At 46.2% G+C, this 26,612-nt stretch overlaps 3 protein-coding genes across 4 annotated transcripts; 1 reads left to right on the top strand and 2 right to left on the bottom strand.

The window, feature by feature from the left end:
- Positions 1–22: 22 nt before the first annotated feature.
- On the bottom strand, positions 23–16,580 carry zfyve16 (zinc finger, FYVE domain containing 16). Its single transcript, XM_077585709.1, has 18 exons — positions 16,090–16,580; positions 15,230–15,326; positions 12,511–14,186; positions 11,203–11,299; positions 8,031–8,207; positions 7,807–7,943; positions 7,538–7,736; positions 7,074–7,196; positions 6,248–6,403; positions 5,960–6,184; positions 5,774–5,856; positions 5,186–5,290; positions 4,700–4,850; positions 4,529–4,609; positions 3,098–3,260; positions 2,792–2,897; positions 2,538–2,714; positions 23–1,543 (listed from the first exon to the last, which is right to left on the bottom strand). The coding sequence occupies exons 2-18, from the start codon at positions 15,297–15,299 to the stop codon at positions 1,385–1,387; spliced, it is 3,885 nt and encodes a 1,294-aa protein (XP_077441835.1). The 5' UTR covers positions 15,300–15,326; positions 16,090–16,580; the 3' UTR covers positions 23–1,384.
- Positions 16,581–16,684: 104 nt separating this feature from the next.
- On the top strand, positions 16,685–18,944 carry LOC144063829 (ubiquitin-conjugating enzyme E2 L3-like). The gene is made up of 4 exons (XM_077585718.1): positions 16,685–16,881; positions 17,727–17,822; positions 17,904–18,090; positions 18,371–18,944. The coding sequence occupies exons 1-4, from the start codon at positions 16,855–16,857 to the stop codon at positions 18,523–18,525; spliced, it is 465 nt and encodes a 154-aa protein (XP_077441844.1). The 5' UTR covers positions 16,685–16,854; the 3' UTR covers positions 18,526–18,944.
- A 343-nt stretch (positions 18,945–19,287) lies between these two features.
- ckmt2a (creatine kinase, mitochondrial 2a (sarcomeric)) lies at positions 19,288–26,611 on the bottom strand. Of its 2 annotated transcripts, none has more exons than XM_077585713.1 (10): positions 26,449–26,611; positions 24,606–24,782; positions 24,211–24,409; positions 23,679–23,774; positions 23,370–23,591; positions 21,991–22,076; positions 21,748–21,871; positions 20,718–20,852; positions 20,363–20,488; positions 19,288–19,463 (listed from the first exon to the last, which is right to left on the bottom strand). In XM_077585713.1, exons 2-10 carry the CDS (start codon positions 24,749–24,751, stop codon positions 19,347–19,349), a joined length of 1,251 nt encoding a protein of 416 aa, XP_077441839.1. In that variant the 5' UTR covers positions 24,752–24,782; positions 26,449–26,611; the 3' UTR covers positions 19,288–19,346. The 2 variants fall into 2 exon arrangements, with proteins under 2 accessions (XP_077441839.1, XP_077441838.1); XM_077585712.1 differs by lacking the exon at positions 21,991–22,076 and adding an exon at positions 22,241–22,326 and having other exon boundaries at positions 26,449–26,610.
- Between the last annotated feature and the right edge of the window lies 1 nt (position 26,612).

The following is a 26,612-nucleotide window of genomic DNA, read 5'->3' as shown; positions in this document are numbered from 1 at the left end:
AAACGTGAGGGAAAAAAAATCATCAGTGTTGATTACAGTTTTATTTGTTTCTCAATACATTTGGCTCCAATTTCAATCGGGTTTGTCCCGTAATATCCCCGCGTTTTATGGAACGCGCCTTCGAAGCGTCTTTGCCACCAACGGAACCGTGCGGACGTGACGACATCCTATCAAAAATAGCAACTCTGCTCGCGCGCGTTCACGCGTTTCCGCTCCCGATTCCAAAAATACATTTTCCATATGCAAAGACAAACGGATCATCTCTCCCAAGCAGATTTATTCAACCAAAACAACAACAACAACAAAAAGAACCCCGTTCGGACCCCCAGACGTCCGGTTCGGGTCCGATTCTGTTCCGTCACCTGCCTCGCCAAGACGGGGGCGCTGGTGACCGTGTGACCTTTGAACCCCACACGGGTTTAAAGCTGCTGTGGTGCTACATTCATAATTATTCATGATCAAAAAAGCCTCAGCACAGTTGTGTGTGTGTGTGTGTGTGTGTGGGGGGGGGGGATTGGTGGGGGGGTGGTTGGTGGGTGGGCGTCACCAACTATCTAATAAAATTTCCTTCTGTCAATCAATGAGGTTCCTTCAGAACAAAAGTAGTGCTTTGCTGCCACCTTGTGGCATCTGCAGTAACTAAACGGACAGATCCTTGTTTCTTACCTTCAATCTCTCTTTTTTTTTTTTTAATAAAAAAACAAAACAATTTTGTATCAACAAAAAGCATAAATTTCCTGATGACCACAGAAACATATTTGCAATCACCTGTAGATGCGCCATGACGGCGCCAAAGCACCACTTTGGCCTATATCAAGACCCTCCTGCTATCAACATTGCCGCAAGAGGGTGCCAAAGCACTACTTTTGCTGGACAGGGCTTTTAAGCGAGTTGAATTGGAAATGCGCGGGAAGACTTTGCGCACGTGTTTGTCGCGCGTCACAAGCTTGAAGACGTTCCAGGAAGTTCCTGTGAACGAGTCAAGCTTGTCATGTTCTCTTTTTGGTCATTTGTGGACGAGCTGCAAAGCGAAGGCGTAAATGTGGCGCCTTCGTATTGCAGTTCAAATCACCTGAATGAGCGAGTCACTGGTGGTTGGGGGCGGGACACGCAAAGGTCAGCTGTCAATCAAACGTCAACACATTCACGTTTTGACACCTTGTCCACATTTGCTTGTGACGCTCAGAATGGAGTCAAAGAGAGCAAAAATGGCGGGCGGGCGAGCGAGCGCCTTCGGCTCGACCCCTCAAGTGTACATTGGGCGAGCGGAGGGGACACCTGCGGGCCGCGTGGTGGTCCGTGTTTGCTTGCGGCGCCCCCTGGAGGCCACCTGAAGGTTTGGTCCTCTTCCGGCGCTGTCGGTGCGAGCTTGCGCCGCCCTCGCTTAGATGGCGTGCGTGATGAAGAAGAGCAGCTCCAGGTCCACGCCGGCCGGCGGCACGATGGCGCCGCCCCCGTGGATGACGGGGATCAGTGCGCTGTCCAGCTCGTTCATGTAGCGCTGGGGGAGGAGGCGGCCGCCCGAACCCGCCTGGTACTCCACCTGCAACGCACGCAAACAGACTTCTTTCAATTGATTTTTATTGCTTGAACATTTTTTCACTTTTGTTAACACGAGTATGAAAACCTAATCTAAAATCTGTGATTAATCGTGAGTTAACTATTGAAGTAATGCGATTAATTATAATTCGAAAAAATTACATCGCCTAATGCGATTTAAAAAAAGAAAAAGAAAAGATTATTAAAGATTAGGGGCGTCAGGTGATTAATTTTTTTTTTAATTGTAATTAATTGCATGACTTCAATAGTTAACTCATGATTAATCACTCATTTGATATCGGTTCTAAATGAACAATCAAAAAAATTCTAGGTTTTCTTCCTCTTGTTAACAAAAGTGGGAAAAAATGTTAAAACTAATAGAAATAATTAAAATGAATTTTTGACGTCTATAGTCGTCAATGGCAGTGAATGAGTTATGGTCCCTCGCAACCTGGGACACCTTCTGTCAAACAAATAAAAATATGATTATTATTGGCAGGCAGGGCAAATGTGTGTGCAAAATTTCGTATTACGTCTGTCAAAGGCAAAAATTGGTGCGCAATTCCAAAAATAAATTCAAAATGGTGGACTCCCTGCTAGGTTTAGCATATGGCTAACAAACGACTTTTTTTTGTAGGTCTTAGGCTCCAAATTTTCACAAATCAACCAGGAAGAAGGGATTTTGAAATGCAAAAATGTGAGGCCCCGCCCCCATCGTAAAGTACATTGAAAACTTTTGATCACCGATTGGCCAAACTCGACCCCGTTTCAGCAGGGTAACGCTGTGATTGGTCAACTGCTGGTCACGTGACACATGGACACCATCTTGTTACCGTGTTTAGTTCCTCAAAAACCCACATCTTTACGAAGAAGAAGAATTTTGAAAAAAATACATTAAGAAGAAGAAGAAGAAGAAGAAGAAGAAGAAGAAAAAAAGAATTGCTCCAAACAATATGAACGTGGCAGCGTTGGCTTCTCGGGCCTCTTGCGCAACCTACCATGTCTTCACGCGTGGACACGCGCAGGCTGAACGAGTTGATGGCGCCGGCGACGAGGACGGCGAGATGGCGCGTCAGAGCGCCGCAGGCGGCCATCGCGATCTCCTTCTGGAAGGCGGCGCACGACGGCAGCGCCGACGGCAGGCTGCAGCCGGCAGACTTGGGCTGGTAGAAAACCTGCGAAGACGCCGGCCGTTCAAGCTCCGAGACCTTCGCCGGCTCAACGTGCCAAATTGCGGGCGGGCGCTCGTCACCTCCGAACACCTGATGACGCGTCCGTCACACTCAAACTCGGCGTCCTGCTGCATCCTCACGCTGCGCACGCCGTCCAGACTGCGCCCGTCCACGCCGCTCGTCATCCTGGACAGGAAGTCATCATTTGATTTCGATTTTTTAATAGTTCTTCTGTAGTTAATTTGGCAACAGAGAAAAATTGGCAAAAATGTGCATTTTCTTGCCAATTTCTTTGGGCGGGGGAGGAGCGTGTTTGAATGTCATTGCGAAGAAGAAAAAGCCTCAAAGAATGCGGGCGATTTTCGAGGCGTTCCATAAAACGTTACCCGGCGTTGACGGTGGACGTCCAGTCAACCCAGCGCACGGTGACGTTTTCCCGGACGTCCGTCTGGTCCGCCTTCCCGCAGGCGATGTTGAAGTGGTTTTGCTCCCGCAACGCCGTGCGCAGGGCCTCCATGGTCTCCGGCGGCATCTGCACCATCAGACCATCTAAAAGTGTGCAAAAACATCACATTTAATTGAACTGGTTCTGTGCCGCGGTCCATTCTGTTCGCCAACTGGAATCCAACCGTCGAGTTTGTACATGGATGGTCAGAAGTGGGGCTGCACAATTATTCCTATTTTGATCACAATTTCCCGATCGTTGGCGAGATTTATATTTACAAGGTGGGCTCTGCTGCATGGCTCGTTAAGCACTTTCTTAATCTGTAGTCAGCCAACCACCAGGGGGCAACGTGTGGTAAAGTCCGCTTTAGGCTTGACGAGTGATATTCACAAAGTTAACAGAAAGCAAACTCCCAGAGATGGAATTTGTATAGAAAAGCCCAATAAGGTACTTTGTCACTCAGTGTCAAGCGTCACATGATGATGATGTCACACATGATCCCCTTCGACATGTCGGAGCTCAACATGCAAATCATTTGCATAAACGATGGGACCGCCCACTCAGACAGTACTGGAAGCGCCACAATACATTTTTAAATGTTTCTTTACATTTGGAATGAAAACTGTTTATTTTGGATGTCTATCTCAGGATTGGAGTAGAAAAGATACATATTTACTCGATACTTCACTGATTGCAAGCAAAAAATAAAAAATAAAATAACCCCTCGAAAAATGGTTGTGACCGAATATGGTGGGAAAGAAAAATGGAAGCATTTGTAAATCAGAATCACGGGTTGGTTTGAGAATTGTTGGTAAAAATGGTTAAAGGTACATGAAAATCAAAAAGCCCAATTGAATTTTGAATTAGGATTATTTGAAAATAAAGGTTGTCATTCCCTGATGTTCATATTGTTTAAAGTTGTATTCGTGTACTTATTTATTTCTCTTTCCTTTTTTTTTTTAGATGGGAAAATTGTTTACGGCGGGATTAATGATGACGTGCACGTTATAAAATGACAAATTACAAAAAAAACAAGTTAATAGAATTATTTATTCCATTAAACCTTAGTAAAGCTAATATTTTTAGGTAAATTCCTTTTTTGGCACTATTTATTAAAATCTACAATTAAAATATAAAATGTTAATTATGATAATCATTACAACATTGATAAAAATGATGCTTGTGAACATTTTGGTGATCAACGTGCAGCCACAAAACCGAAATCGTAAAGTTGATTTAGTTTCATTCATATCTCATTAGCAGCTAAAAACACTTAATGATTTGTATTCTATATTCAAACTATTAGAAACAAGAAAAAGATCAATCATTAGCACTTGAATTTAGACGCATGCCAGGTAACGAGCGTGTTGACCTTCCACGATGCTGGACTTGGCGACGAACCCCGACGAGGCTTTCAGGGCGCCGTTGAAGACCACAAAGCTGGCCCCCGTCACTGCGACGGCACAAAAAAAAAAAAGAGTTTCAGTGGCGCCCGCCATCTCGTCCCAGCCGGGGGGGGGGGGGGGGGGCTGACGGCCTCCACCTGTGCGCGTCTGGCCGGGCATGCTGCTGGCTTGCGTCTGGTAGCTGCCGTCCTCGCTCTGGAAGCACACCAGGTGCGAGTCGGCCCGCCAACTCAAGCTGGCGCCGATGCTGATCACGTGCTCGTTGGCGCCGCTCAGCACGCGCTGCATCTGGAAAGCGCACCTTTGACGACGGCGTTCAAGAGACCTTTTGCTTTGCTTTTCGGCTCATGTTGGCCGCTTTCTTTGTGACCCCCCCCAAAAAAATCCAGGTTTGTGCAAATCAACAAGGAAACTACAAAAGCCACCAAATGGCTTTCACATTAAGTTTTCCCCCATTTTTTTTTTCTATTTCAAATGTTTTTCAGTAATTTTAAGAACTATTTGAACCATAAAAATGTCACCCCCCAAAATATATCCAATTCCCTCACCACCCCCAATAAAGACCTTCTATAAATGGCTCAGTCCTAGGCCAAGCAGGAAGTCGGCCATCTTGCGCCTCTCACCTCATTGAAGCTGCTTTTGGGGATGTCGATGTAGCTGTGGCCCATCTCCATGTGGATCCTCAGACCTTCCACAGACGCCAGACTGTACTGGTAGTTCCTCAGGTCCTGTGTGCAAACATGAGTTCAAATTTTCTGCCACTGTGTGGCATTAGTGTTTCATGCTGGACATTGGCGACAGGAACAGTACATTTTGATTTTCAAATTCAGAGCAGTTGGCATTTGGAAGATGAAGCAACTTGTGGATTCCAGCCCATTTTGTTCATTTCAAATTACAACTCGTCACCGTCCCCACCAATACATTTTAATCACGCTTTATTGCCAAACTCTTTTGCACAATGTTCGATGTAAAAAAATAACAATGTGTTTACATCCATTTAATTTAACGTCATTGCATTTGCTTCATTATGCCATTAATTTCAGCAAAATTCATTTCATGACTTTTTGTCTGTTGCCATGATTCGCGGAAGTCTTTGTCTTACGCTGGACATCGTTTTGAGAGCTGCGTGAGGAAATGTCCTTCTGCCATTTTTTTTATTTTTTTTTACTGTGAACAACAATAAAAGTTCATGTTTGTGTGTGAGGACTCACAGCCAGGAGGTTCATGATGGTGTGTCCCGTCTCGCGATACACCGATTCCCGAAAACGTACGCTCACGGGTGTGATGGGGTACACTGAAAACAAACAGACGGAATCGCATTTACTTATTGATACAGATAAAGACCCCCGCGCCCCCCCCAAGAATGGCGTTTCCAATTTTTCATCACATCTACGCACCGTTGTATTCGGCCCCGAGTCGTAGAAGCAACCTGAGGGGGAAGACCTTGGCCCAGGGCACCTCCAGTTTTTGGATGAGAAGGCCGAAGAGGAAAGGCGGCGAGGGGAGGGCGAGGCCGTCGAGCGGCTGGCAGGTGGGAGCGAAGAACAGCATCCCGGCGTGATCTTTGCTGCCCAGGAAGCTGCTGGTGAAGGTCACGTTGTCCAGCTCGCCCACAAACTTGCCTGCCAGAGGGACAACGTGAGTGGTCGGACCCGTGCCGGCCGGCTCGCCTCAGCGCCACCTGCCTCTTTGCGCGTCCTGCTGGATGCTGACGAACAGCGTGAAGAGGTCTCTGGGGAGGCTTTGGTCTTCTGGGACGCACTCCAGGAGGAAGACCACTTCCCTCTGGCCCAGAGCCTGCAGCCCGTTGGAGCCCAAGCACCAGCATTGACGCCCGCCGTCTGACAGCAAACACATCATTCTCATCCACGCGGATGTCAAACGCAATTTCATTTTCCTGTGAGACTATTAACTCTTTGACTGCCAAAAACGTTAAATAACGTTAAGTAAAATCCTATGGAGGAGTGCCAAAGACGTTAAAAGACGTTTGTTTCAAAACAGAGGTGAAACTAACCATTTTCTATTGTTGATTACTGAAAAACGGAATAAGGTAGAAACAAACTTTTTTTTCTGATGAAAGATGAGAGTCCAATCTTTCATTTGGTAGTATGTGTGTTTCCATAGTCCAAACACATAATTTTATGTGGACCTTGAAAGATCAGTCAAAATGCTTAAATCGGCTGGCACTGGCGACGTCCCGTTTCGGAAAACGTCTGGCAGTCAAAGAGTTAAGAGTCCAAAAATAAAACGCATCTTAAAATGAAATGGAAAATGTACTGGCAACAAGCAGATGAAGGCCAGAATAAGCCTTTTGTGCTCCCTCTCCCTTAATGAGCAAGCAGCAAGATGGAGATGTTTAAGGGAGCGCTGGCTGACTCCAAAATAACGTCAACATCTAATCACAATCACATGCATTGATTGGTATCGTTCTCACCGTCATGAATGAGCCGCTGACGGAAACTCGATGGCGCACACAAGAAAAAGAAATTGGACACCCCCAGCTCTACTCACATGTGACCAACTTGACGTTGACCAGCAGATTAGCGTTGAGGACAAAGGTCAAAGGGCGAGGACCCCCCTCTTCCAAGAGGTGTCGAATCTGGCAAGGGGCGGGGCTTTCCTCCACCAACACGTCTGCAAAGCAAACGCCGCAGGGTTACACGAAAAACTTCAAATTCCAGCGACATCCTCGAGCAACATGCAGTCAAAACGTCAGGAGGTCGTCTGCGACAGTGAGACAGACAGTGAGCCAGAGACATTTAGACAGACAGACAGGCAAATGAGAGACAGACAGTGGGATGAAGAGATGAAGACAGGCAAAGGGAGACATGCAGAAAGACAAGGAGGGCGTGACAGACAGACAGACAGACAGACAGACAGAGGGATACAGTGAGAAAGACGAGGCAGATAGACAGCCGCTGGCAAGACAGACAGGCAGGAGGCGAGACAGACAGACCGGCATACAAACAACAGACCTCCCGTTGCGTCCTCTCCGGTGGCGATGAGGAGCGGAGGAAGTTGATCTTCAGAGTCGGGCAGCAGACTCGGGGCCTTCCTCACTGCAGCGCCCAAACCCGCAAGCAGGGCGTAGTGCCAGGGGCCACACGGGGGAGGCGGGATCTCCTCCGGAACCTCAGGACTCGACCGGATGCCGTTTTCACCTTCCGAGCCCGGCTGGCGAAGACAGAAAGGACTTGATGGGTCACGGCCGGCGCGCCCCTGGCAAGTCGCGCTTCAAGCGTACCGCGGTTTCTTCCGTCGTGCTGGCGAACTCCTGCGGGCTGCGGCGGCCGGGCGCCGACAGCTTGCTGGTGTCGGCCACTTCTCCGTTGGGCAGGATGCCGTCGGCGAACCAGACCCGCTTGTGCTCCCGAGGGCAGCCTGGAACGGGCACAGGCAAAGAAAGGAGGAGTGGCGGGATTGACGGCAGGGTTCGGGAAGGCCAAAGCGGAGGAAGCGGCGGCGCACCGTCGTTGCTCGGGTGTTTGAGCGCCGACACGGGCACCATGACGGTGGGCGGCGGCGAGTTGAGGGTGCCGGCGGCGCGGGCCTGCTGCAGGGGCGGGATGGTGCTGCAGTACTCGGATGGGACGTTGGGGTTGGGACTGGGACCCGTGGGGCTCATCATCCGCACCAGGGCCTGGGCTGCGGGGATCCAGCGACAACAACACAACAATCAGCAGCGAACAACACAATTGCGGCCCGTTTGTGAGCTGCACTTCTGTTTAGTGAGAGACTGACGTGCTTTTAAAAAAAAAAAAATTTCAGTGACCATTTTTATTAGTAGTCAAGGAGGCCGATAACCGATATTTGGAGCCGATATTTATTTACAGTAAAAGGGAAAATATAAGGCCTTCATTTGAGCAAAATCCATTTGAAAGGACCCACAGAAAGCCTGCGTCAAGTCTGTTCTTTTCGGCCGAAGCTGCTGCCAACCGCGATCCGACCCGCCGATAAGCGACAGAAAATGGATGGATGAACAGACAGCTTTGTTTTCAAATTCTAACAAAGTCCAGGGAGCTCCCAGCATGCCTTCAAAAGTTCAAAGAAGACTATTTCTCTGATGTTAACCCCCTAAAAGCTAATTGCTGATATTCGTCAAAAAGTACAACATAACGAGACTGACTGCTGATTGGTCAATCTCGACGTTCCTTTCCTTATTATGACAGCATCAGCGTGTGGAGGCAGTTTGTCAACCGCACGACGTCAACGCGAGACCACAACAACAATAAAGATGCAACGTGCAGCATGTTGGGGGCGGTCACATGATGTCAAAGGCACGCTCGACACATAAAAGTTGTGTCGCTGAGGAGCGGCACGCGTCTCACCTCACCGCCTCCTTGGCGGATGTGACACTCGTCCATCGCGCATCCGTCCATCGCGCATCCGTCCATCGCGCATCCGTCCCCGCGCCGCTGATTTGCTTCAATCTTTTAGCGCAAGCCTGCTAGCCGTACGAGTGTGCACGTGCGCGTCACGTAGCTTGTGCTGGGCTGCGCACAGGTAGCGTATTAGCGCAGAGGGAAAAGGGGGTGGGGGTGATGGCGTCACTCCACTCTAGCGACTGTTGGCTGCAGAAAGAAGATCGCCTCTCCCTTTATTTCTTTCCCTAAATTCTTAATTTAGACTGCGAGCGTCATGATGTTTGAGGCGGCAAAACACATGCAGTAGCCACACGCACACGCACGCACACACACACAAAAAAGAGAGCCGCAGACATAGAGACAATAGACACAAGCACCGGTGCAATGGACACACACAGATACTCTCACACACCCACGAGAGAGAGACGACGCGCACGCACACAAAATGAAGGAGAAATATCCGCGTCCCCCTCACAACTCTGCAGCCGTCGCCCCCTTGTGGCCGGGACGTGCGCTCACACTGCAGTGGAGGGGACAAAAAGGTGAAAACTGCCTTTTGAAAGCAGGCCGAGTCAAATGGAACGTTGAAACGATTTTTCATTATTCAGAGGACCCTCAAGAGCTTTTGTGCTCTGAAATATTCATACGCTGCAGAATCAGGAGCGCGTAGACGACGCGATGACAGCAGTCAAGTTTGAAAAAGAACTTGATTGCAAAAATGCGGAGGACTCACAAAAGGACTTTTCAAGACGTTTCTTGCAAAAGTGGTGTCACAACAATCCATTCCTTGCACGCTACTGAGACTTGTTTAAATGCTCGACGCCACTGCGAGGTCCGCGCGCGGCAAAACGACGTCATTCCAGAAGCCACGCCCCTCCACGAGGCGTCCACATTTTCCACACACCGACAAGGAATTTGCAAGCTATGCGGAGTCCGTTCAGATAAAAACGGTGGACAAGCAAACGCTGTGTTTTTTTTAATTCCCGATTCTTTGTTTTCATTTATGTTGTTAATTATATGTCGAGTGTTCACCGCAAACTGTCGTTGATAGTTTATTGGAGGGAATTCTTTTTCAACCATATAAAACCTAAATCATGAAATATATGAGAGAAAATTCTGATTCTTTGTAAATATTTTTGGGTCCTTTTTTTTTTTTTTTAAATCAACTTTCACATATGACTTTTGGTTTATGTCATATTTGGTATATCCGGTCACAAGGCTTTAAATCAGTACATTTATAACTATAAAAAAAAATGTTTTATTAATTTTTAATGGGTGAAAAAATATATGAATGAAATAGAGGGCTCAAAATGTTTTTAATATGATACGTTTGGCATTATAGGGTTAAAAAGATGTTTTTCTACTTTAGTCTGGGAGAAGATCAGATCGGGGTCCGTTTTTCGAGATTGCTTTTGCTTGTGTGTGGGTTTGATTCAAGTGCATTTTAAGTTGACGAAAGGTCTGAACTGGATTGGCACGTCGGAATGTTAAATATCTGATTTTATGAGATTATTATTTTATACATATATACACACATATTCAAGTTCGTATTCAGTTCAAAGAGTGTAATTGCATTATTACGCCATTATTATCATTAGTTATATTATTACTTTAAAAAATTATGTGAAAAGCGCAATATCATTTATGGCAATATATTCTGTGGCAATTTATTTTGCCAAGCAAAATGTGTTTTTGTAACATGCACATTTTTGATACACAAAATTTCAATTGTCAAAATGACAGATCATTATGAACACAAACCTTTCTTGTTATGTCAAATGTCCACCGTGTAGTGCCACCTACTGGCGAGGAGGACTGAACCAATGCCTGATTTTTACCTTAAAGGGATATTGAGCTATTTTTATTATGATCATTATTATATTTATTTATGATACACATTTTGCCACTTGCTGTGGACTGAAAATGACATCACGTATGCTCAGGTAACAAAAAATCCGTCTCAGTTTGCAAATGTCACATGAGCAAACAGAAAAGATGTGAGCCGTGATGGGTTGTGACCGCTTTCCTGAGCACGCCATGATTTTATGATCAGTCGCCAGCAAGAAGCAAAACGTGTTTTTAAAGGTATTGATCAAAACAGCCCCTGAAAATACATGTACAGTAAGTTACATTTTTAAACGTCATACCACCAAAAGCATTTTGTCTGCTGGCCAGAGGCTGAGCTGCACTGCATTTGTTTACAGATTAAAGGAGCAGGTAACATTTCTTGGCGCGTCGCCAACATTGCAGGTTGAATATGGAAACGTGTCGCTTACCTTTGTGCAAGGCGTCAAAGCAGACGACACACACGCGCGCCTCCTTCTCCAAGTACTTGAGCTTGCACCTCCTGCTGCAGCAGCCCGCGCAGTACACCTGCCGCACGGAGACCGAGACAACACGCAAACGCTGAATGTCAAAGTGTGTCAGCAACAATAGCTCGTCATCCCAAACGGTCCTCGTAATGCTCTTAATCGGGAGCCTTAACTTCGAGGACTTAAGTGGAGCTCAGCGGCAAAGAGGAACAAGCGCTTCCTCGTGCTCTGCTCGAGGTTTAACGCCGCATGCTAATCTAAGCTCTCTTTCCAAAACAAACAAAGGCGAGGGAGGGGCGGGGTCACTTGGCTCGTCACTCTGGATCGGAGTTGACACTTTTGACTGCAAACGGGTTTGATGTTTACGTGACAAAACCAGACATGTTTTTTTTTTTTGTGGCGTACGACATCATCTACGTTGAGTACATGAAGTGAACAATTTGATGGAGTTTGAGCACTCCATTTTGTGCAATACAGTGCCATGCACCCTCAGCATGGCAGGTAGCAGCGAGTTCACCTGGAAAAGACGCAGCGTCGTTTAAAGCAATTAGAAAAGTTTGGTAAATGAGGGGCGGGGCGCCGGGAAAAACGCTTCGGTTTTCGGTTGCATTTAAAACAAGCATTTTGTGTTTACCCGTGCAGTGCGTATGTGCACCTCTGGTTATAATCGTACTTCCTCATAAAACTAGGGTTGAGCGGTAAACCAGTAATACGGTATCCCGGGGTGGCCAAAAATGGCAACGGTGTCACTCTCAATGCCGTCTTTTAAAAAAGCAAAACAAAACCGCAACCCGCAGCGTATATTATGATATTAAACAAAATCCTTTGATAACACAACATTTGTAATTGTTTTCAAATTACTAACACTATAACAATGAATATTACTTTAACAGTTTAAAATTAATAGTAAAGTGTTAGTCATGTGACAGTCACATGACCGCAGTCCCTCAAAGAGAAAAAAAACCTGCTACAATTTGGCAGCAAATGTCGATGTGGCCTGCATGCAAAATCTGCACGAGGACGGCAACGGTGCGAGATGGAATATACTTTGTATCTCTGGACTCATCTGAGGAACGATTTCCCCCCGCTCGCTGCTGCAAAGATACAAGATTGTCTGCACTTATTTTCATGCTTTGAGTGCATTAAATGTTTGCGTTGTTAAAAAAAGTGATTGATTTACTTGCCAACTCAACTTGGGTGTTATGAAATTGAACATTGGCCTGAAATAAATAATGAACCGACTCTATTTGGGCCCCGTTTCGGTGTACGTACTTTCCCACATGCGCGGCAGTGATGGCGCCGCTTGGTGAAGGTGAACTTGTGCGAGCAGTTCATGCAGTTGGGGGCTTCCGAGTCGGGCACCCAGGCGGGCTGCCTGCTGCCCAGCGCCTCCCCCGCGCCGTCCTTCTGCCAGCCCTCGGCGACGGGGGGCTCGCCGGGGTAGGGCGGCGGCTCGGACAGTTCCTCATAACCCGCCGTGTACTCCGGGGGGGCGGCGTAGACCGGGCCGCTGTTGGGATGCGGGAGGAAGCCGAAGCTTGCGTGCGGACTCTCGCCCTCCTCCTCCACTCTGGAAGAACACGTTGGCAGCTCGTCGTCCTCCTCTGCTGAATCGGGACTTTTTGCATCGGGGAAAAGCAGCTGCTTGGGTCTCGCCCCTCCGTAGGACATCGAAGGCTCGGACGGGAAAGAGTTGCTGGTGGCGGAATGGCTCCCTCTAGAGGAATCTTCCTGATAAGGCGAGTCCTGAGAGCGAGCTGGCACGAGCATGCTTCGGTCACTTTCCGGACGGACCAGATCTTCCGGACGCTCTCTGCAGCTCGCCAGCTCCTCGTTGGCGAGCGCCTGCTCCAGATCCCCGTTGAGCGGAACCAACTTCGCTTGCTGGAGGGCCTCCGCCGAGCCGCTGCAGCAGGGGATGGCGCCGGCCTGCTCGGCCTCGGCGTGGGCCTGCAGGAAGGCGTCCAGCTCTTCGTCCGTGACCAGCAGCTCGGCCTGGTCGCTCTCGGGGAGACACTCAAAGCCGAACTCCGCGGGGTCCACTGGGCTGGACTCCGAGGGGTCCGAGGATGGAGGTTCCGTGGGGGGGACCAGGGTGGGCAGTTCTCCAACGCAACGCTGCTGGGATAGCGATTTGAAAGGTTCCTCAGGGCGACAAGAATCCAACGCTGACAAAGCGTCTGCTTCTGTGTCCTCATCTTCAGGTTGCTCCGAAGGCTCGGGGCTGCCCGCAGACACTTGGCAGGCCGAATCTTTCGGGGACTCCTCCTTACTTTGGTCTGAGGGTTGGATGGAGTCGACTGAGGCGCTTGAGGTTTGAGCACTGGCTTCGGGTGGGTGCTGGTGATCCTGGTTACCCGTTTCGGAGGACGCGTCATCTTCCGGAGTCTCCTCCTCGTATCCTTCGTCTTGGGCGTCGCCTTCGTCTTGCGCGTCCTCGGCAGGAACTGCGGGAAGAATGATGTCCAGCAGACTCAAGGAGGATTCTGCAAGATGCTGGTGCGAGTTCTGGCTGGGCATGTATTGCTCCTCCAGCGCGAGGCTGCTAAAGTCCAAGAGCAGCTCCTCCTCCTCATCTTCCTCCTCTTCCTCAAATTGCTTCTCGGCGCCGTCCAGCTTGCTGATGGCATCGTGGCTGTCGGCTCGGACCAGGACGGCCGAGCCGGTGTCGTTGACGAGGTCGCACACGGGCTTGAGGCCCCCGTCGAGGCAGGGCGGCGCAGAGTTTTGAGCGACGCCGTGATCTACAGACGACAGCAGGTCCACGCCAGTCAGAGGCTGAACTTTGGCCTCGCCATATTGGTCTGCGCTGCTGCTGCTGCTGGCGGTGCTGTAGCGAAGAGAGCTGAGGTCAGGCAGGGTGGGGGACACGTCCGACGCCTCGGAGGAGCCCAGAGTCAAGTTGTATGGCGAAGGCTTCCGGAAAACGGGCATGCAGTCGACTTCATCTGAAATAAAAATAATTATTCTCATTAAAAAGCAACAAAGCAATTGCTGGCCAACAAAAATAGAAACGTAAGTTAGGCAACTTGTCGGTCGGAATCTGCGTTTGCTGAGATAATCCATCCCAAGGTTCGACACGAACCCTTTTGGGTGGTGGCCTGAGCCAAATTCTGGAGGCCGTTCACTGGCCCAGACCTCATATGTCACAATTCAATGTAATATTATTCCCAAAATCTAAACTATTAATAAGCCCCCTCCCCATGTGTGTGTGTGTGTGTGTGTTTATTTATTTGTTATTATTGATTAATGATTAAACAAACATGGCGTTTTGGGGAGTCACATGAAAAGTGAGGATCTCGATGATACAAGGATTATGCCAACGTAGGGCTGGGCAATCCATCGAATAAATGCATTTCAAAAATTGGCGATTTGAAAATTGACTAAATCATGAAATTGAGGTGCGTATAAATAAATATCCTCTTCTTCTGGATTATTAAAAGCTGTAGTTTGTAAATTCTGTTATAATTATATGTTAATGTGACTTGTAATTTTGCACAAGTGGCAGAATGACGATGTGTTACAATTAGTAGTATTAGTATAGCTTTATTGACAGACTCAAGTGAAGTCAAGGGGGGGGGGGGGGCATTGTCGAGTCTAAAGGACTATTTAATATTTGCCATCAGATGCCCAGCAATACGTAACAACGTATATGACTTGAATTAAGGTATAAAGAAAAAATGTGACGTAATTTCATTGTACTCTGATAACCTGTAAATAATGTCAATAAAAAAAAAAAGAAAGAAAGAAAAGACAAATTGTTGAGAATACGTTCAAAAAGCTGAATGTCCGGCACAGACAGTTCCTTAAGCAACTGCCGCTCATTGTGAAACTCTTTGCGGCGATGGAAGGCTTTTATTTGGCCGAGTCGTAGCGCAACAGCCAGATGCTAATACTAACAGACCACGTATTCAATTATGTCTGTGAGGTTTGCGATCTACTTTATTGATCCTGTACTGGAAATAGAATTCCAGAACATTCAGCATCTCACCTGAACTCAGCTCAAAGTCATCCAGCACTTTGTCCAGGTCAAAAACAGCCGCCTTGAAGAAGCTGTCCATGCTGGCCTTCACAATCCCTCCTAAAGCCTGAAGAACAAGCAAAAAAACACCTGACGGGTTTTCTATTCTATTGTGAGAGTCAACACAAACAATGTAGGTCAACTCTCCTCCCTTAGTCATTCATCTCGTCTTTATCAAGGCTATAAAATCAAATGACACCTGTGGGCATTTCGGACAATCCTACAAGTCTAATGTCGATGTTGTCGCTGTCCGCCGAGAAGCTCACAAATCCACTTGACGACCACTAGGACGAGCTTGTGTTGCCAATAAGTCAGCAAGCTCATGAATCGCCATCGGCCTCCAGAAGTGTTCTTTAAAAAACTGATGCCAATCATTTATGATCCATGATTCACTGAGATTCCATTCCAAATTGAACCAAAATGGAAACGTCAGACTTAACAGCCATTAGGGGGCGTATTTTTATCTCCTTTGATCGAAGGAGTTAAGCATTTTAACTCTCAGAATTTACACACAACTTTCTGTTTCTAATCAATTTCGCTGACGTCAAGGCAGATACATTTACAAGTGGAGTGGCTGGCAAGTGGCAACTCCGACGAGTTAAGTCTCACTTAACACCACTGCGACGATGTGTCGCTTGACTGAAGTTAGCAGACATGCTAACAGCTAGCAAACAGTCAGCGAGTCCAACATTTGTCGCGACGAATCCACTAAGCACGCCACGACCTTCAACAGCTCAACATATTGTTTCGAGTCAATATTATTCGCTCGTTGTTCTGTGCTAATGTGGCTATCACGTTAGCTTGCAGGGCTAGCTCGGTTTGTCTTCTACCTGTTGGTTTTTCCCATCGCTGTGCTGGCGTGGTGCTCGACTGTCGTGCCGGTGACAAACGTCATCGTTTGCTCATGTGGCCAAATGAGCTTTTAAGTAGGCTGAGGAGAAATTGTTTTTTCCCCCCCTAGTTTGATTTGATGTTACAAATCTAGAGTCTTTACTCGGGCGGCCATCTTGGAAGCACGGACCTGTGAAGCAGTGGACTGAGCTAAGTGGCTCAGGCTCAGCTCGCCTCTTTCAAACCTCCTCGAGTCCAGAAGTCCTATGGCAAACTTTAGAATTTGTCCCCTCTGAGTCAAACAATAAAATGTAGGATTTCACGAGCTAAAAGGTGGTTAAAGTACTTTCAGACAAGGAAAAGGCCACAAATTATAAACCGATCGATGAGATCTGACATCGATATTAGCGTCTGAACAACGATATATTTTTTTGTTTTAATTTATTTTAATTTACGTAATTTTAAATAACATTTTATGTGGATAGTATCCAAGTAATTTCCACCCAAAAGGATGTCACTTTCTTCCTTTTTCCCCCTTTTAATTTCATGACGTAATGGACTCTATGCACAAATATCCGTGACGTATTTCCGGGAAATTTCCATAATGTGACGCGTTTGCTTTTGACAAGCCCAACTAGCTCCTCGTGTTGTGTTTGTGTGGACGTCACGTCACACGCTGCGGCCAGCGGGTGGTGGTCATTCAGCACGACGACGACGACGACGACGAGTCACGACAAGAAGACGGACACGCAACGACTGTTAGCATGACTTCCGCGAGAAGATTATGCAAGGTACCTTCAAAAGACACGCATGAAATACAGTTACCTGGTGTGTAAATACAATTGGGTTGTATTGTATGCAAGCAAACATAGCATCCAAGTGCTATCTTCATATCAACTAAATGTATTTTCAGGCATGATTGGGCGTTGTAAATTTAAATTCTGCTCAGATGCCATGCAAATGTATACAATAAAATAAGGTAGTTGAATGGGCTCTTTGCAAATCCCACTACTTCCTGAACTCAGCACCACTCCTTCATTTCCGGTCTTTCATGATTGGACAAAATGATTAATCCAGTTGTGTCTGGCCATTGTCGTTGTGGTTACTGAGGTCAGGAAGTAGTGGATTTTTGCAAATAGCTCATTCTGCTTAGCTATGGTTGCTTAAATGTGTGACTTGTTTTAAAAATTGGAGTTTGGGGCACAAACGCAGACTTGCATATGAATGCACTGCAAATGCTGCTTACTGGCCGTTGGGAGAAGTGAAGCCACCGGCGGCCATTTTACGTTGCCACCGCCTAACTGATACGTGTCAGATTAGAACCATCAAGTGAAAGTAAAACCCATCAGGAAAAAAACACAGACACTTAACTAAATGTAAACCACTCTTAATATTTGTCAGCAGTAAAAGTAAAGGCAAATATGATACGCCAGTGGTATGAAAACCAAAATGTTTTGAGTTGACCAAACCGTGTATTGAGCAGTCAATACGCATTGTGACATCTGATGTTTGGAACATAATCAGATACAAGCTCAGAAGCACAATTTTGAAGCATCGTGATTCGGGAAGGCGGACACAAGCTTCGAGGTTCATACGAACATCTGTAACGTTTTTTTTTTTCAAACACACTTTTCAGGAGCTTGAGGAAATCCGCAAATCAGGATTCCGGGAATTCCGCAACATTGAAGTGGACGAATCCAACATTCTAAGCTGGCAGGGTCTCATTGTGCCTGTAAGTTGCTTTACTAGAAAGAACTTGTTTCGACCTCCAAATCCTACTTGTGATTGTTGTTGTGGTTGTGTTGCTGGCAAGGAAAGCCCCCCGTACGACAAAGGCGCCTTTCGGGTGGAGATCAACTTCCCGACAGAGTACCCCTTCAAGCCCCCCAGGATCACCTTCATGACCAAAATCTATCATCCCAATGTGGACGAGAAGGGTCACGTGTGCTTGGCCATAATCAGCGTAGAGAACTGGAAGCCCGCCACCAGAACGTCCCAAGGTCAGCTCAATGTCAACCTCACAAAAGAGTTTTCACCTCCACCAAGGCCAAACCATCCTTGGGCGGTGGTACCTTGATTTAACACAGGCGAAAAATGGTGGTCATATTTTTTAAAGTAAATGCGGCACGGCAGCAGTTGTATGAATCAAGTTCTGAATCATGTTCTAAGATTTCAATGTGATCAGCATTCCGAAAATGATCTGATAAATAAGGCACGTTCCCGCTGTACTCACCTCCAGTCCACCAGGTGGCGCAGTTACCGTGTTGTGCTTGTGCGCAGTCATCCAGTGTCTGATCTCGCTGGTGAACGTGCCGCAGCCCGAGCGTCCCCTGCGGTCCGAGCTGGCCAACGAGTACACGCAAGACCGAGCGCAGTTCATGAGGAACGCCGAGGAGTTCACCAGGAAGCACGGCGAGACTCGACCCGCCGACTGACCGGAAGCTTCCTGCTCTCATCACTTTTTCTGCCAAAACTCGATTTTTTTGGGGGTGACCAGTCGGCCTGTGGTGTGTCAAGAATGTCCTGAATTTTTTGGGGGACGAAACGTGAACATCTGTTTATGCTTTCTTAATGTGTATGTTTCCTGTTATTCGGTTTCTATGAATTCTACCTAGCAACAAGTGATTGCACACAAATGTGAGACTTTTTTTCTTTTATTTTTTTTATAGCATCATTGTGTCCCACAGATGCTGCCTAGCAACTAGTGACTCTTCAATAGTATAACATTTAATTGGACTTTCGGGCATCATTAAATTTTGTCGCACAAAAATATCCGAGTAATAAGTGACTAAATGTGTAATTGAGTCGGAATGGTCCCCCAATGAATTCTACCTAGCAACAAGTGACTGCACAACGGTGTGATTTAATTGTGTTTTGGGACACCATTGCTGATGAATCCTGCCTAGCAACAAGGGCTGCTATAATGTTATTTTGGAATGCAAATGATTGTGCCCCGATGAATTCTGCCTAGCAACAAGTGACAGATGCCAAATATTGCACCACATGAATCCTTCCTAGCAACAAGTGAATAAGATGACAATTCAGACACTGACAAGCTCGAGAGAATGTCACAAATTTGACTTTGTGGAAAAAATTACTGGCATAAATACTGCCTAGCAACAAGCGACAAGTTCATAACCATTCTATTTGGTTTCTCTCTGAGAAGATGGTAAAGAAAGTGAAACAGGCAAAAGGAATTCAGCATATTCTGCTCAAGTGCTTTTACTGATGCGTGGCCTGCGCTTGCAGTGACCTTCTATTTGCGGAACATGGCGACTGGAGGCGGGACCTTGATGTCCTGACCCTTCTCCAGCTTTTTCTCGCACTCGACCAGGTAGTTGACGCCGTCCACCACCGTCTGCACAAGCTCCACCTGCGCGGACGTCGTACGAAAATCACAAGAGCCCGATTTGAGTTCTCCCAACATGTCAAAAAGGTCACAAGGGCGAGTGTGGAAACATTTTAAAGTAGGTAAACATTTAAACCGTAAAGAATTTGGATTTTAATATTAATGACAGCATTTATATTTTTAATTAATCTCATATTTATAGTAATTAACCAATTAGGCCAAAGCTTTAAAAATGTTTGTGTATAAGTCTGTATTTCTAAATTCATTCCATTCTAATAGTTCAATTAATGTTTTAATACAAATTTACAAATTGAGTAAATATGAAATGTCATGCTAATTTTTCATTAGAGTTGACAAGTTAATTTAAAAATACTTGAAATATGCATCATTGCAAGTCATGCAACCTCATTTTAATTGCATTTTTTTTAAATTCAGTAACCAATAAAATACAGACCTTTAAAAATTTATCTATTTTGCTAATACTTAAATTCCATTTAAAAAATCTAATACATTTTATTTAAATTGTGCATATGTTATTAAAATTAATGTCATTTTAAATTAAGAGTCCAAATTAATACCCAATTATTGAATTAAAAGTGTAAATGTAGATTTAAGTTAGCTCATTTTATCATCGTTTTATTTATTAGCCATCATTTGATAAGTTAAATTTGAAATATTTTTCTAGCACTTTTTAAAAATTGTGTATACTTAATGGGCAGTAAGTAGATAAATAAATAATGCATTTTAATAAACAGATTTTAGACCAACCAAATTGTTGGATCCTCCCCCCAAAAATGTCAGCGTACGCGTCACATATTTTCGAAATTGTACATTTTAAAATACATTTCTTCTGGGAGATAAAAGACTTTCTTTCTTTTTTTTTTAATGGCTGGCAAAAGCGGTGGCTCAAGTGGGACGCTGACCTCTGATTTTCCCAGACGATCGTTGTTGGAGATGTCAAAAGTGTCGCCCGTGGCCGCCGTGTCCACGCCGCCCGTTCCTCGTTTCTGCAGACGCAAGTTGTCCAAGATCTTGGAGAAGCGGGGGTCCTGTGGGGCGGACCGCGTCGTTCGCTTTAAGCCCGACCCAGAAAGTCCCCGAAATTGAAAAGCAATTTGGGGGTGTATTTAAAGGCCCCTTTAGCTTCATGCTAGCACACAATGCAAATCGAGGGCCTCGGTCGAGAACGGGTGCAAACGAATGCTTCCCCCACTTGAATCGTTTTCATCTTATTTTCTATTCTATGTAATGACTTGATGTTTTGAAAACGTGCGTTACCTTGCTGAGTTTGGGCAGACGCACATGCACGCCCGCCCTGAGGCCCGTGCCCAGGTTGGAGGGGCACGTGAGGATGTAGCCCAGATGTTCATTCCACATGAACTCCCAGCCCCTTTCCTGGATCAGATGTTCCACCTGTGGATGCACATAGCGGGCTCCAATCGCTACTCATCAATTCTGCCTAGTAACAACTGACTACAAAAATGAAATTATTATTATTATTATTTTTAAATCGACAAAAAATCTTTTGGACTGCACCAACAGTTGTGCCTCACTGACTCGGACTTTTGGCCAGTATTAGTTTCGCCCCATGGTTTCTGTCTAGGACTGGCATTTCCATTGTAAAATGGGTTCGTGCCCCTAAATTCTGCCAAGCCAAAAGTGACAAATGTTTAAAAATTGCAGCCATTTTCAGACCCTCTGTTACATTACCACGTCATAAAAAAAATAAAAAAATAAAAAAAATATATATATTAACACATCCCTGGCATTATTGTGCCACATGAATCCTGCCTAGCAACTAGTACTTCCTCAAATGTCTATTTTTCAGATGGACTTTGATTGAGTTATCATCTGTTGCGCAAGTACACCATGAATTCTGCCTAGCAACAAGCGAAACTGTCATTTTATTGGGTTAGTGAACTATCAATGTTGCCTGACAACAGGTCGTTGCTTCAATGTATGGATTTAATTTGACTAGTGAATCTGAATTCTGCCTAGCAACAAGTGACTACAGAAATGTGGTTTGTTGAGTCAACTTTATAGGGCACAAAATATTGTGTTCCTTGAACTCTGCCCAGCAACAAGTGACTGTGCAGAGTTCAACTTTACAATTTGAACCTTGCGTCACCAATGACTGTCCCCCATGAATTCTGCCTAGCAACAAGTGACTACAGAAACTGTATTTTAAAATTTAACGTTGGTGCATCAGCGGTTGTGCCCCATGGATCCTGCCCGGCAACATTTCCAGGATCTTCTTTCAGTCACTCATCAAGTTTTATGTGACACCCAAAACAAAAAAAAAACCGACCTGCTTAAGTCCTCGGCAGAATCTCTCAAAGACCCTCTTCATGTTGCCCCCCTTCTCCATGGAGATGACTCTGGTGTGGTCCTCTTCGTTAATCCAGATCAGGAAGGTCTTCTCGTTGTTGTGCCTGAGGAGGAGCACGGAGATGCTCAGCACACGGAGACACGGAGCGCAAACGGGGGCCGGGGCAGGTGGGTCGGCAGGCGGGTGGGCGGGCATGCAGCACACAGCGCGCGTGCGGCCTACCAGATGCCCCTGGCGTCGGGCCAGTCTCGCGCCATGAAGGCACACGTCAGCAGGGGAGACACGGGCTTGTCAAACAGGAAGTGGTCCTACAGGTTTGATCAAGGAAGGAAAACACTTCAATGCACAAACGCAGAAGGACTGAGAAGCGGGACGGGACAGAGGGCGGGTCCGGTGGTGGGCGCTAACACTGCACGTCTCTAGAATCTCTCAAATGTGAGCTGCTTTTTTTTTTGTTCCGGAACCTTCTTACCAGATGCCCCTGGCGTCGGGCCAGTCTCGGGCCATGAAGGCCGAGGTAAGTAAAGGAGACACGGGCTTGTCAAACAGGAAGTGGTCCTGATAGGAGTGCGGCGGGATTGGATCAGAACACAAAGATCAGATTCAAGATTTATAAATATGTTAAGAGAATTGCTGAAAGCATGCAAAGATTGACAACAATGCGATATTCAATTGTTGAGATACGGCGTTAAATTATTTTCTTTAGTTGTCCGGAATGTCCTCCTAGTGGCGAAAACCAAGTACTGCGTAATACGTTTTGGGACTTTCTGGCATGAGTCGGCCCCCCCCCCCCCACTATGAGCGTCGTTATTCCATTAGTGGCTAGCCTAGCCGCACAATTGCGGGGGCTGCTACCACTACAGTATGTCGTTAGCTAACGCTAAAAGCCAGATTGACTAGTGATTCAACTTGTTGTAAATAGTTTCTGGGAAGAATTTGTTGTATCATTGATTTTCAGCAAAATTGTAGCGTCGTGTAGCCTGCTAGCTCGCTATGTTAACACAAAATGGCTACTAAAATGCTTTCTTGATAATAACGTGCTCTCAAAAATGTCTGCTCACTGAGATGGATAAAAAAAACACATACAAAGAAAAAACGGCGGATTTTCTGCTTATTTCATGTTCAATAAACACAATATTAACAAAATGCAGTTTTTAGACTACTAATGATTAGACTTGCATTTGCAGAGCAGGAACCAACTGTGTGAAACTTCTTCTTCTTTTTTTTTTTTTAAAGAGGACTCTGGGGCACCAAAGATTTTGCCCTGTGAATTCTGCCTAGCAACACGTGACTGCAGAAATGTGTAATAAACCTTCGATTGTGCCACATGAATTCTAAGCAACAATTTCTTTCATTTGACATTGGGGCACAACAGATTCTGCCTAGCAACCAGTGACTAATGATAGTGCTCTATGAATTCTGCCCAATTACAAATGACAACAGAAAAGTATGACTTTAATTGGACTTTGTGACACCAATTATTGTGGCCCAAAAATTCGGCCTGACGACAAGTGACTGCAGAATCTTATGACTTTCCCCAATTGGACTTTGGGGCACCGATGACAGTGCCCAGTGAAATGTGTATGTGTTGGCGGCCTTACGTCGATGAGCTGCTGCTGCTCGCTCTCGGTCATCTCCCCCAGGCTGTAGTAGCGTCCCGCCAGGTCCCCCTTGAGGCCGGCCAGCGCCGTGACGGCCACGCGCTCCACCTCGCGGCGCTCCGCCCGGCTGCAGGCGGGCGGGAGGCTGAGGCCGCGGATGCTGCGGCCCGTGCGCACGCGGGACGACAGCACGTAGTTCTCGTCGAAAATGCCGCCATTCAGCTGGGGGGGAAAAAAAAAAAAGATTTTAAAAAGACAGCGTCATTTTGAGCGGGAAATGGTTGGCAGCAAAGCGTGTTTGTGAACCACCTTGGAAGAGTCCAGGTCCGTGGGGTGGGTCATAGTTTTGGGGTCGTAACCGTTGTGGCGATCCTTGATGATCGGGTCAAAGAGATCCGCAAATACCTGAAAGCAAAAAAAAACAAGTTCCGCATTAACACAGACAGCACGATGTACACACCTCATAGCTGGCGGCCGAATTCTGCCTAGCAACAAGTATATATAAAATAGCTTTTTTTTTTGTTCAACTTTGGGGCACCAATGGCTGTCCCTGATCAATTCTGCCAAGCAACAAGCCAAGTGATGACAGAAATGAAATATTTTTGTTGCTGAACTTTGGATAACAATGGTTGTGCCACATGAATTCTGCCTAGCAACAAGTGACTATGCAAATGAGCTTTTTTCTTAGTTCAACTTTGGAGCACCAATGGCTGTCCCTGATCAATTCTGCCTAGCAACAAGTCAAGCGATGACAGAAATGTTTTTGTAACAAAATTTTGGACAACAATGGTTGTGCCACATGAATTCTGCCCAGCAACAAGCGACTGTGTAAATCTCCAACCTCATAGCTTTCTTCGTCGCCCGCCACGCAGCCCACGGTCTTGATGAACGGGTGCCCTGGGTTGTCCACGCCCGTCTGGATGCACTGGTCCAAGGTCCAATTGCTGAGGGTGACCTTGTCACGCAGTTTGGCGTAAATAGCGGGCGTCAGCGCCGTGGCCATGCAGTTGTTGTGCTTGCGAAGGTCGGGGAAGTCGGAGCTGCGAGGCGGAGAGGTGTGAAGTTGGCGGCGGTCACAAGTGTGGAAGAAATTTGAGAGGGTGACACGTGACACATCCGCTACATCAAATAATCGACACGCTTACTTCCAACTAATGATCGACTATCATTGTTGTTAACTCTCCCGACGACCACGTGACGCATGATTATTACAATATTCCTATCGGCGGTGGTCACCTGGCGGGGTAGAGCTTCTTCCTTGCCTCGGCCGCCAAAGAATTGTCGCTCAACAGGAAGCCGGTCGCCATGGTGCCCGCCCCCAAGGTGGCCAGCAGGGCGGCGGTGTTCCGACCCGTTACCATGCGCGTGAACGAGTTTGCCATCTTGACCTCAACTTTTGAGTCACAAATGGAGCTGGAGGCAGAAAAACATCAATTCATAATCAACAAATGAAGAGCCTTCCGTCCATGTGATTTCCTCGATGACATCCTTCAAGAGTGCGAGTACGTGAATAACAAATCATCTGCGAAGCGTCATTGAGTGTCCAAAAAAGCGCTATATAAATCAGATGCATTATTTATTATTATTTAAATTTGGGAGTTTGTCTTTTAACCTTGACAGCAAAAGGTCCAAATGAGCACAGCTGTTGCCGTTGCAAAAAAAAAAAAAGCACTGAGTTTCTGTTTCATCCCAAAAACACGGGAAAAAAAAAGGGAAAAAACGGACACAAGTGTTTTTTTACATAGCAGCGACGAGATGTTCATTTTCAGTTTGTTATGAGAATCTAAGATACGTTCACAGCAAAATTTGGAGTGTTCAAATTTTGCTGTTAAATGTTTCAGAGTTGATTTATTTGGTGTTAAACCGATTCAGTCGAGAGTTAAAGTAAGCTCCGCCCACTTGAACTGCTCCACCACAAAGACTTCTGGGATATGATCATGTCATACGGTGTTATTACAATAACAGTTTTTAAATTACATTATTGTTGAAATTATTACATTCTTGTTTTTTTTAATCACATTATCTGCAAATTTCTTTACATTTCCAGGAAGGTTTTACATTATATTGCGCTACAAGGATGAACGTATTTATTAAATTCAAAGCTAAATCTTTTTCTTTTTATGAATGGCGTCTGGAGACATTTTCGTGGATCTACTCATGATAGAAATTGTCAACCAGAACTCCTGACGCCGAGTAGAACTGGATTGTGTGCCTGAAAATCTGAAGAGAAGGTCGTCAGGAGGTCATCGTCAGGCGGTACTTGGCCGCGTCCGAACCAGATTTGCGTCTGCCTTCTAACAAGCTTAGTGCAAGCTGCGGCACATGCCGTTAGCATCTTAACACAGTCGCCTGCTAGTTAGCTTAGCCGCCGGGACAGGACAACGCGGACAGCGCTTTGCAGAAGGTCGTTTCCCTCTGCGGCGCCAGTCGGCCGCCCGTCATCGCCACGTCTATATTTGTGCATCATATTTTTAGCCGATCACAGGACCATTGTACGGGCCAGGATGCCAAGGAGGACTGGACGGACGCGGGTCACACGGGGCTCACAATGTCGCAGCAAGTCTGGCCAGGAGAGCGGGCCCACTGCGCCAGAACCCGCCTGCGACTTTCCGTCACGAGGGATGTTGGATAACAAAACGGCAGACCAGGAAGAAACCCGGGTTTGACTTGATCACTAAGTCGACTTAATGGTCTTAACGCCTCCCCCTCACTAAACCCACTCATGACTGGTGAACTTTTACCTCCAGTACGTTCACGGAGGAGTCCAGAAAAACTTTTACACGTTTTCAAGACATGCAAATGAATAGAAAAAAAAAGAATCCTAGTGTGCACCTTTAAAATCAACGTCAAATTCATCAAGCCTTGCCTGACATAAATATCACTTTGATGATTAGAAATAATCAGAAAGATTTCTCTTTTTTTCATTTAAAGGTGCCCTTCAAAAGCACATCAGCAAACACACGAAAAACGGGAGGAAACAAAATGAAAGCCACAAGACAAATCAACGTCAACAAAGAAAACTTGACCACACTAGAAAGTGATCCGATTTGTGAAATTTGAGTCTAAGGAGCAACATTACCTGTGCAGTGCCTTCAAGCCGACCGTCTTCTCTTAATGAGCTTTACATGCTCCCATCCGAGTCGGCTCCGCCCCCTCGCGCCCCATTTAGACCACGTGAGGGCGACTCACAAGTTGACAGGCTGTCATAAGTTATTAGATCTCTTTGACTTTCACACACGTCAC

This window comes from Vanacampus margaritifer, chromosome 14, assembly GCF_051991255.1.
Source record: "Vanacampus margaritifer isolate UIUO_Vmar chromosome 14, RoL_Vmar_1.0, whole genome shotgun sequence".
In the NCBI taxonomy this organism is placed as follows: Eukaryota; Metazoa; Chordata; class Actinopteri; order Syngnathiformes; family Syngnathidae; genus Vanacampus; species Vanacampus margaritifer.
The sequence above is the reverse complement of the archived record's forward strand: the minus strand, read 5'-3'. Positions and strand labels throughout refer to the sequence as shown.